At 31.4% G+C, this 12,188-nt stretch overlaps 1 protein-coding gene across 1 annotated transcript; it reads right to left on the minus strand.

Annotated features, from left to right (window-relative positions):
* Window positions 1-342: 342 nt before the first annotated feature.
* Window positions 343-9,475, minus strand: LOC106100783 (protein yellow). The gene is made up of 4 exons (XM_013279808.1): window positions 9,391-9,475; window positions 7,679-7,909; window positions 2,135-2,323; window positions 343-2,034 (listed from the first exon to the last, which is right to left on the minus strand). Exons 2-4 carry the CDS (start codon window positions 7,899-7,901, stop codon window positions 920-922), a joined length of 1,527 nt encoding a protein of 508 aa, XP_013135262.1. The 5' UTR covers window positions 7,902-7,909; window positions 9,391-9,475; the 3' UTR covers window positions 343-919.
* Window positions 9,476-12,188: the final 2,713 nt, after the last annotated feature.

Here is a 12,188-nt window from a genome sequence, read left to right on the forward strand (position 1 = left end):
ATAACTTGTTCATACCTCACAACTACGTGTGACTTATGTGTAATAATTTCGGTGTATATTATTTTTATTTAATGTGAATAACAGAAATGTATCTTAGTTACATATCCTGTTTTTATTTTATTTTAAGGCGATTTTGTTGTAAATAAAAAATGCTTTATCATTCCACATTTTACAGTTATGTGAACCTAGTTATTAAAAAAGTAAATATTTAATTCAAATGTACACTTTATATAGATTGCTTTTGTTTTACTTTGTTAATTTCGTATTAAATAAAAAATCCTAATTATAAATTATGTGTGGAAGAAACTTATCTGGTTAAAGGGTTTTAATAAATAAGTCACATTATTTGAACAGTTTTATTAGAAAAGAAAAAAAGTATAACAAAAATTAACAACAATTAATTCTTACAAGTATTCGTATGTTTAATAGAATCGTAAATAGGCAAATAATTATTATGTTTTAGTATACGTATTTTTAAAATGTATCAAAACGGTCATGAAAATAAAAAATACAACCATTAAAAGTTTTTACAAAACATATGCTCGCATTAAAGATCACACGCAATTACATTTATAAATGAAAATTTAACCACACACACAAACACGCATACATTTGCTAATAAACACACACATTTTCCCAAATCATCTACGCTCACATCCAACTCTTTCATTCATACACGTTCACACTTATACATAACGTTTACACGTCCTCATATACACAAGAAAAATATCGACATGTCAAAAAGGAATAATAAACTACCATAGAAAAAATAATAACACTACATATTAATAGTATACGTTTCCTAATAAAGTTTAGTACTAATTAACTTCATAGCGTATGTACTAAATGTAAAAAGTTACATGCATGTGTAAAATTATATTTTTCAATATATTACCATACAATTATGCTATGTAATGTTTTAATATTGACGACCGTGAACGCGTCCTTGGGCAGTAGATCTGATCCACCATGGCGATCTGTCAAAGGTGAATGGATCATTTGTGTTCGGTGTGGTAGCAGTGAGCGGGTACGTCGCACGAGGTAAATCAGCAAAACGTTTATCGTCGAATGATTCATGTTCTGTTGGGCTAAAAGATCTAATACGTTGACCACTTAAAGAATACGAAGGGTAGTACGGTCGGTGGGAATGATAATTCAATGAGAGGCCGTATAACGGAGTTTGCGGAAGAGATGGAGCTAGTGTTGGCGTAGGTAGAGGTGTGGAAATAGTAAACGAAGGTGGTTCACATACAGTACCTTCAATCATGTTACGAAGGGGGGAGGTAAAGATTTTGAAATTAATATCACTGTAGTCCAATTCAGATTCCAAAAATACCGGCATACGATCAGAAAGCACCCAAACGTTTTTGTCGTCGTCTATTTTAACATCACAGGGGAAGACGAGACCTACATCATCTTTATCTGCTATGGCAGTATTCTCTGGTTTCAAAGGTAAGGACGAGCTCCAGCAACCAATAGCATTTTGATCGATCAAATTGTATAATTGCACACCCGTGTCGTCCATTACCTTAGAAGTGGTATGCCCATTTGGTCCCCTGTTTCCTACCACTTTGAAATCATGGAACGATGCTGCTTTTACCATAGATTCATCTCTAAGAATACGGGTTGAGACAGAAAACTCTGTATGACTCGACAACGGGCTGAAGTAAAGGGTTCTATAACCGTCTGCCCCAGGAGGTGAAGCGGTGATACCGAAGATACCCTCCGCGCCCCATTGGAAATTAAGACCAGCTATGTTGAAATCACCAACCAATGGGTCAGGCATAAAGTAGCTGTGGCTAAATCTCCAGGATTTGTTCTGTTCCCAAGAATAAACAATGAGGCCGTATCCTAACTCATCAGAGAAATACGCGAAGGTATCTTCACAAGTTGCTCCTTCGTCGAGAGCGATGTTAGCGATAAAAGTCGAAGCGACGATGTCCTCTGGACGGAAAACATATTTCCTAATGCGGGTATTCGTATGGAGATCGTAGACGTTCAGTGAGTAGGGACACGCGTTGGTCACATTAGGATCTGAAAAGAGAAATGGAAAAATATTACACCAATAAAGAATGTACAACGTTATAAAGTTGATGAAAATAAAAAGCAAAGAGTAAATCGAATGTATTCTCACCATATCCATAAGTTCCGACGTCTAATACCCAGAGTCGGTCGCATCTATCGGCTTTAACTCGGTAAACTGTGGTGAGGCCGGTGTCACAATTGCCTACTTCGTTCTCTTCGAAACTGGGGTAAGGTGTTAGCCTAGGCGAAGCTTCATGAGGTGCGTCGAGTGGTATGTAGTTCAAAGTTGCAGGAATGCCTGAAACAAGTGAATACTAATTATTAACTAGGATTTAAGCATCTTTATAATTTCTGTTATTATTCTTGTTTCTGTTATTATTCTCTGTTATATATCTTTATTCTTGTACAATATGTTGGAGAAAGTAATTCATAACGAATTTAACTTGAATTCCCGGAACATTGATTCTTTGTTATTTACAAACAAAATGATATTTTGATTATGTTTTATTTATAAGTCACGGTAGAATAAAAGGTGTTAGTAAATTATGTCAAAAATATGTTGTATTCAAATTATTATTTTGTAGTCAAAAATTATTTCTCGCGCGTGAAACTGATCATGATTTCAACTTATAGTTGTATGTTTTGTTATTAATAGTCTTTTTCCGTGGCTGTAATAATTTATTGAGACACGGTAGAATATTGTTAGCACCGGGTTGCTAAAGTGTTAAATATTTTATTGCTTTTAGTTCTGTTTATTCATAGTATTAACTCAGGTGCAATCATGTTTACTTTGAGCTACTTCATTGAAATAATTCAGAGATTTGCCTTGAAAATTATATATGAAAACTAAAAATGGGACGAATATAGATTCTACAGTGCGCCGAATATTAAGAGGCAATAGCCTAATTGTCTGGGGTACAGATTACCGATCTTGAGGTCGAGGGTTCGAATCCAGCAATTCGACTATTGTGAACCACATTCTAATATAAACGTTTTCAAGCTTACCTGGAGCGGTTAAAAGAAATATTATTAAATCGTCAACAAACTACTAAGATTTTGAAAAAAAAACCAGTTCATTTTCTATTAAATTTCTACTTTAATTAAGCTACAAAATATCCGCAATGTTAGGTCTCGAAATGAAAAAGTAGACACATAACGTGTGGAAATAATTAATGTCATCGTATTTAAAAGGAATTGTTTATCTTTATAGCAATTTGATTTGAATTTTAAAAGTAGTTAGTTTGAATACAAATTTTGGAGGGAAATGGACCGCACACAGTCTGCACCGCCTGCTTCCGCTTTTAAATAGCTTTTAATTTTCAAACCATCAAGGTTTATCTAAGATTTTTAATAAAACTTGATAGTGCAATATCTTAACTATTCTTTGTCACGGCATATATTACAAATTATACTACTATACTTAATATTATAAAGAGGAAATATTTGGATTTTTCGATTTTTGCATGTATTTGATACACGCAAAAACTACTGGTGTGATTATAAAAATTCTTTCACTATTAGAAAGGTTATTTATGTGTGACTAACATAGGCTATATTTTGTGTTATTTTTATTCATAAGTAGCGAGCAACAGCTATTATTCTATATATTTTATCACAAAAAATCACATGAACGATCGTGAATATGAGTGAAAGTAAATTTTTGAATTTTTAATTTATCACTTTTAAATAATTATTTAGGTATGCTAATTAATCATACTGTTTCCAAAAGAAAGCAAGTAATATTTAAAACCAGTCTAACAATATACGGTCATATGGGATAGAATTTTAAATATTGTTACTAAACGTACTCGATGTTGGTTTACACCGAGTATTATAGTTCATATATCTTAGCAGCTCTAAAGTCCAGGTGTGTCAGCACACGTCAGTGTGGGATTACATATTTATAGTGAAATATATATCCACGTTGACGATCTTTATATAATTCAGCGGCGGTCTAAGAGTTAAAACGCAGGTTTAACTAAACAGTGTCTTACTATAATTTAAACAGTTATCAATAATGATGAGATGACGGGTAACGTCATCTGGAAACGGGAGTAAGATAAGGTAGGGGAGATGATGAATCAACAATATATTATGTAGCAGTGCGTAGCGGGACGCGAGGGGAAAGAATTGTACAGCGTGCCGATAACCCTAGGCCGCTAAGATATTAAAAAATCATAACAATTGATGTATACAATTTTTTCGGCCTTGTTGACTCTGTGGACGTATTTTACGACTGATAATTAACTAGGTTTGTTAATCTTCTTTTCGAGGTTTAGGTGCACGATGGAACGGACATGGTCATCTTTGGTATCAATACGAAATTGTCCGAAACTAGTTGTAAAACTTAACACATACTAGTCTTTGATAGATTGCATAGGGTTACGCGAGCCTACCTTCGTTATATCGCGAGAGCAAAAAATCTGAAGCGTAACTCATCACACCTTACGTTAATATTGTTATGTTAAAGAGTTACGTAATTGACTGAATAGGGTTGCCGTTATAATTTCAATATCGTGATTTCTAAAACAACTTACCAATGTTTCATCACGCGTAATATAAAATGTTTGTACTTATGCACTAATTACGTGCATCGGAAAGTCAGTATCTCGCAACTGGTTTGATTTATACGCACAAATAGGGCGTGGCATAACAATGTTTATATCAGTTTTCCTAATGAAAAACTTATAGTGAAGTAAAGTAACGGTTACAGGCGCGAGTTTTTAACTTAAGACTATGTAAACGTCGAATTATCCGATTTTCTTACAGTTAAACTCGGTAACCAGTTTCCCTAATGAGTTACTGTTTTTAAAAAGTTACAGTGGTGTAAAGTTACGGTTACACAAGCGAGTTAATTCCAAACTGTGATTACCAAAAAAAATTAGACACTGTTTAGTTAAACACGCGTTTTAACTCTTTGGCTGATTGATATTGTGAATGATTATGTTTCATTATAAATTTGTATTACCACAGTGCTTTCAGTATAAGTACTTTATTATTTACTAGCTTTCACCGCGACTCCGTCCGCGTGGAATTAAAAAAAATCAAAAGTGAGTAGCCTATACTTTCTTCCAGACTATCCTCTACGTGTATGCCAAATCATCGAGATCCGTCCAACTGTTTAGGCTACAAACTCTAACAAACATCCATCTAAACATTCGCATTTATGATATTAGTAAGATTGACCGAGATTGCATTTCGCAAAAGTACGCATAGTAATGTTTCAATAGCCATGATTTCGAAAAATCCGCGCCGATCGCTAGTGTCACGGCATAAAAGGTTTGGAGTATGTTTAAATTATTTTTTTTAAATTGTCTATTTTTTTATAGCAAGATCCTCTGAGTTTTTGAAAGTTTTTTTTTAAATTCTATACAATGGACCATTATGCGAGATTACGTCGAAAACAATATTAAAACATTAATAACAAAGAAAAATAATTTCAATGCCTAATTCTTGTGCAATTTTGATAAACATTTTTTGATGAATTGCAGGAAAAATAACCTTTATTACAACTTTTGCAAAATGGATGTCATTCTTTCTAGGCAATTATTAGCAATTCACTTGGTTCAAGTGACTATTAGGGCCCTTAGCACCTGTCTCACCACTGGCTGATAGAGGCTCAGATAGCTTAAAAATGACGTCACAGTCAGATATGGTAATAAAACCCCACATTCTCATGACATATTTTACACGTTCGATTGTTATCAGAAAATTTACAATTTGGTGGGACAGGCCCTAAATCTCAGGGACTACCAATGATGTTATCGTCATATGATCTCCACCGAATAATTTAATTCCATTTATTACATTATTTGGTTCTTTAATATGGTAATTATTTTTTAATTTCGTAACACATCTACGAAAAAATTATTGCGTAAGTAGGCACACATTTTTATGTCGTAACTAATCCGCGATAACGTAATAAAACCGTTCAAAATTGAAATACATCAAAATCAAAATTGAATATGTGCGAAAATAGTTCTGACACCGAACTATCGCATCATTGTCATCATCATCATCATCATTATTATCATCATCATCATCGTCATCATCATTATCATCATCATCATCATTATCATTAACAGCCTTATTCTACCCACTGTTGAACATAGGAACTGGAGAACTAACCCAATGCCTACGCATCCATGGTAGAAAATCAAGTTAAAATGACATTAAAAACGAAAGGCAAAACGATATTTTACCTTTTTAATTTGTTTTGAATAACAGTAAGGACTATATTATCGGTGATACAAACATGTGTAATTTTTGTATTACAACAGAATGTTTATTGCTGTTTGTTTTTAAATATTTTCTTAATTGTGAACATTTACATTGTAATTACGTCTTCCGGTTCAAAAATCTTGTCAGCGGATTGGCATTTGAATGTTTTCATTTTCAAATATTAAATATACAAATAAATCTAAATCAATAATTGAACATTGAAATATTGATAAATCATTATCTACTAGCTTTCGCCCGCGACTCTGTTTGCGTGGAATTAAAAAAAAAAAACGAAAGTAAGTGGCCTATGTGTTCTTTCAAACTATCCTCTACATTTATGACAATTTTCTTTGAGATCCGTTTAGCAGTTTAGGCTGTAACTCTTACATCTATCATCAATCCATCCATCTAAACTTCCGCATTTATAATCTATGAAAAATAGAAAATACGTTGAATCAATGTATGTTTAAACTGCTAAGAAACTTGTATGAGAACATATTGTTGTCCTTCTCCCTCTCGTTGATAAAACTGAGATAAGAATATGTTTTTGTGTATTCGTTTCGGCAGTGGGAACTAACGATCAAAATGTCGACCATTCAAAAAGTATTTTGTAATCGGAAGTCTTGTTATCCACCCACATTTCAATTTAAATTTATGGTTTGCTGGATACTTTCTCTTTCTAGAGGCACCATTTTTTCGAAACGAAAGCGATAAAGCTGCCAGAATACCTGATATCGAATGTGAAATATTTTTCAAAACTATTAGCTTAAATTTAACTTTTTTTTCAATACAATATTATATCAGTGTCAGTTATTGTTACCTATCCATTAAAAAATATCCAAGTTATTATTAAAACCGTTAATTTTTTTACAATAATTGAATAAGTATTTTTTTAATAGTTAAAGATATTTAAACCGGTTGATGGAAACATTTTTCTCGTTTTAATTTAATGATAATTTATTTTATAAGATGTTAAAATATTTCACATTGATTTTTAAGACATTTTAATTAATTAATTTGAGGCAGTTTAAAGTCAAAAGTTGAATTAAAATTTAACTTTAATTAAAACTTTGGTTATTCCTGATTATGATAAGAGAAAGAAATAAAACGTGGGTTTACCATTCTTGAAGAAAAAAAAAATAATACGTATAAACTAATTATTACGTATGCCATTTAACTATCTATTTTATTATCTTAAAAGGCTGATATTATCAGTTTAATAAAAAAAATCAATAAAAAAATGTGTTCCCAAAATTAAAACCTTGATAAGGCTATTAAGAAACCTGATTTTTGTAATGAAAGAAATATATCTCTGAGGTGTGTATTCACGATTAACTTTTATGTTTCAAAATTTACCAAAATTTAAGTGCAATAAACAGTACGATAGTAAAAAAGAAAAAAATCTGAATAATAAAACACCCTATAGACATACCAGGTCGCCAACGTGGTACACTGACGAATAACTTATTCCTCCATCGCTCAATACCCACTGGAAGGGCGTTCTCTCGTATCAAAGCACCCGATAAAATAGCTTCTTGTCTCTGAAGTTCATTAGGGTAATTCCAATCCATCGCATTCCAAGAAAACACCTCCTGTAGCTTAACAGCCGCGGACGCATAGGCCACCAGACCCAGGCACAGAAGTTTCGTCAGCATTTTTGAATCTAGGACACGAAAATGTAATTGTTAGCGATCTTAAGAATTCCATTGTTTTCAAAAATTGTCTTATTAAAATACTCGGAATGCCTTTTGAAATAAAGAGAGCAATTTAACTGAATTCGAATAGTAAATGTTAAATATTACAACGTTTATACAAAATAGGACAATCGAAGGTCGGCTTAAAAGAAACTAATCGAATTTAGATATCCTCGATCTATGCAATCCTTTTACCCTTTTTTGGTTATTATTTAAGTTAAATATGGTAAGTTAATGCAAAAAAATCAACTGTTTGGTTACTAATTTGGATTACGATTTTCCTGTGATCTGATTTAAGTTAAAAAAGTGTAGTTGAATTTTATCAGTTACTAGTTTATTGGATAATTCGATCGATATAATCGTTTATATCTACATTATACATCGCGTAGTTTTATAAGTAACTTTGGAATACTTCTAGAAAGCACACTTAACCCATCTTTTAAAAAAATTGTTGCGAATCCTAAAACATTTTTAGTCAAAATAACATCGAACCCAACACAGCATAAACACCAGCTATTTATTTATCTAATTGCTCTATAAACTTTATGGCGAACGCATTTCTAGGAATAGTTAGAAACAACTAAACTTTTTTTTAAATTGATTACATTGTTTCTATACTTAAATTTGAAATGAACTCGTCATGACAGAATTTATTTATTTAAATAAAAGTTAAACGTATTCCACAGCCTATAATTTTTAACGTCTAAAATATCCATTTTATACAATAAGGAAAACTTGAACCGTGATATCAAATACCTATTATAAAAGACGAGTTTTTTCACGCAAAAAAATATTGCTGTACACAAATACAAGATTCTTCAAATTAAGAAAATTGAATTCAAAAACAATCAAACAAATTTGTCTATTCTTAAACAAATAGTAATAAAGTGTTTATGACAGTATCGTTACATTAGAAAATTTATTGGTAATAAAGTGTTGCTAATCTAGATTTTGATACCTATACTTCCGAGTTAGGCCATAAATCAAGTCTAGAAGTTAGCGCACTTAATTACTGCAACGTTGGTACGAACTAGCTGTCATTATAAAATGTATGTCACAGTAAACACGGGCCTTCGCGACAAATAATATGCAACATAGATTAAGTTAATATCTTTTTCGATATGTACTTGAAGGGAAGTTACTTTTGAAATTACAACCCGATTTTATAACATTTTGTAATTTAAAATTTAAAACGCACTGATGTCTAATCACAGTTTAAACTTCTATTTTTTTGTGTTAATTTTAATGATTGTTTATGAATTTATAGAAAAATATATTAATGTATATTTCTGATGATGATGATGTTAGTTTATACGTCAAATTTTATATCTCTGAAAAATCACTCTCTTTTCTCAAACCAAAACAAACTATAGTAAACTGTTGAATTTGTAAACGCACAATAAAATGGTTGTAATCCTAAATAATTTGTTGTTAATAACTGATTACGTACGGTGTACTAGTGCCGTCAATGTTCACTGCGGCAGTTCGGTTTAGACTAACTTCCAGCGACTTACCCCCGACTATATAAAACCTTACCGCCATCTCCCCAACAGGCAAACACCAAAGAAATTATTGTAGAGATAAGAAATATTTAGATGGGTTTTACTTATCACTATTCCGAGAAATATTTGGCAATTTTATATAAAACTAGATAATTGTTATTATCTTCCAAATTAATAGTTTTTTTTTTTTGGAGATCTCCGTTTGATTTATTATTGGATTGTTATCGTAGATTTAAACTCGCAGTTATGTTTTGGACGATAGTATTGTAAAATTGTATCTGATATTATAAAAAAAATAGCTTTTATTAATGTATTTTATAGATCAAAATATACAAGTAACAATTTTTTTATAAGTTAAAATGATGAAATATCAAAATAATCAAATTGTACTGTCTAAATGTTTGATGTGTCCAAATTTTCAAAAATGTTACATAAAGGAACGTATTTTGATTGTCCAATCTATAAATCTAAGTTAATTTATTAGCGTAGGTGCATAAAAATCTGGTTTTTACAATTTGCAACATTTTGTGCTCTATATTTTACGGGAATTACAAAACGATCTTCTTTTTGAGATAGCGCCGTGCACTTTAAACCACTCTATTGTCTATTAAACAAATAAACTTACCGAATTACGCAAACTGGAATATTTTAATGAAAATCATTATCCCTTAGGTAAGAAAAACATCTTATAACAAATTTCTCATTGCATTCCGTAATGCGTACCCTTGCAAACAGGGCGTTGATTTCATCGCGAAGTAGTGTTTAGAAATTCCAATGGTTCTGGTTGGAAAGCACCCGTTTATGAATTGGAGAAATTACTGGGTCATTCTTACATAGTACACTGTTAAATACACGTAACATGTTAATTCTAAAGTCACTATGACGTACTAAGATAATCAAATCAATCACTTTAATGGCCACACGTGTCGTAAAAAAACCGTGCGCTCATCTGCAAAGTTATGATAGAACTAACAAAACTACTAACCTCTAAATAACTAGAAAACTGTTTGTTAAACACACTATTATTTCTATTATATGTAATCAACGTATTATTATAGATTATTGTAATATATAGTAATCAAATTAATATTATAAATGCGAAAGTTTAGATGGATGTTTGTTAGAGTTTGTAGGCTAAACGGCTAAACCGATATCTGAATACATAGGCTACTCACTTTTGTTTTTTTTTTAATTCCACGCGGACCATCGCGGGCGAACGCTAGTATTATACATAAAGGAAAGATTCACATCTTTACATTTGTTTGTTTCCATTGAGTGGGTTTTCTCCGAGTAACATAAGTTATATTTTATTCCTACGGTGAGGGTATGGACATGACAGAAAAGCAGCCGAACCTACGGCGGATCACTAGTATGCGGTGAAGTATTGTTCCAACTATAAATATATAGTAATAAAGGTATTCTAAATTATCAAGGATTACGACTTAAAACTAAATATTATTTAAACCTCAAGTATAAATTAAAATTTTAACTTTATTCGTTTTTTGTGTTTTAACAATAAAAATAAATTTTGATAACGTTTTAATATCTTTCGACGATAATTTATGTTCTACAATTACTTTATACAGGTTTAAATCTTGTTAATTGGAACAATTCTAAATTGAATTTCAAAATGAATAAAGATGTTTTGAAAATTAGTCAATTCGTCGCAACTTCTATATAAAGATAAGTAAATGTATATTTACACTTATCTTGGGCTTAGAACCTATCTAAGTTACAGTATTTAGGTTTCAACCACGCTAGTTCAGTGCCTAAAGTAATAAGTCAACAAAACCGTCATCTAATTTAATACTTGAAAATAATAGATACCATCTTAATGTTATTTGGAGTCGTTAAGTAGTCTGTCTTGCTTTTTATGTAGTGTGAAAAATCTTGACCTATGGTCACCTGGCATCTATTAAGACTGAAAGTGGGACACTCAACATACTTAATTTTTCTTAGGGCCTGTCCCACCAAATTGTAAATTATCTGATAACAACCCAACATGTAATATATGGGATGCAAATATCGGATTTTGTTAATTATCTGATAGTGACGTCATTTTTAAGCTATCTGAGCTTCTATCAGCTAGTGGTGGGACAGGCCCTTAGTGTTTTTTAAACTCTCTTTTCATTTAGTTCCTGGAATTCTTTTAAATGTCATAAAGATATCAATTGTATTATTTTATTGTAATAATGACTCAATATTATATGATTAAATAATAAAATCATATTATTAAAAAATATTTTCTTGTGCATCTGCGATAAAGTCATAACAGTTAACATTTATATTTACTGAGTAATTATTTCAATTTTGCGAAATATAACAAAAGAGATTCTTATCATACATTGGGTTTGGTAATAAACATTTTATAATCCTTTATTTCGAATAAAACAAGATTTTTTTATTAACAGTGCAATGAACTCTTTAAAGTTTAGACAACTACAAAATAAATAAACAATTATTGTATTGAATATAATTGATTTTTAATATCTTAGAGCGGGTGTATACCTTTGTTTAAGCAATCGCACAACTGTTGTGCGATTCTCAATTGTTTCGCAGCTTATTACAGTTGCGTAGTTAATCAAGTAGTGTACGCATATAAGCTCCTACAAATCAAATCGTGACTAAACAGTTGTGCGATAGTTTAGTTTCAGTTTTTTTTTATAATATAAGGTGGCAAACGAGCAAGCGGCCACCTGAATCCACCGAAATGGAAAGCGACCGCTGCCCATAAACATTCGCAATT

This window comes from Papilio polytes, unplaced genomic scaffold (assembly GCF_000836215.1).
Source record: "Papilio polytes unplaced genomic scaffold, Ppol_1.0 DF824047.1, whole genome shotgun sequence".
NCBI classification, from domain to species: Eukaryota; Metazoa; Arthropoda; class Insecta; order Lepidoptera; family Papilionidae; genus Papilio; species Papilio polytes.

What these genes read in the sequence shown, in the direction of transcription:
- LOC106100783 (XM_013279808.1), bottom strand. Translation starts at nt 7,901, where the DNA reads ATGCTGACGAAACTTCTGTGCCTGGGTCTGGTGGCCTATGCGTCCGCG. An exon ending in TGTACCACGTTGGCGACCTG is followed by an intron (nt 2,324 to 7,678) that starts GTATGTCTATAG and finishes CACTTGTTTCAG; the next exon opens with GCATTCCTGCAACTTTGAAC. An exon ending in CGTCGGAACTTATGGATATG is followed by an intron (nt 2,035 to 2,134) that starts GTGAGAATACAT and finishes TTCTCTTTTCAG; the next exon opens with ATCCTAATGTGACCAACGCG.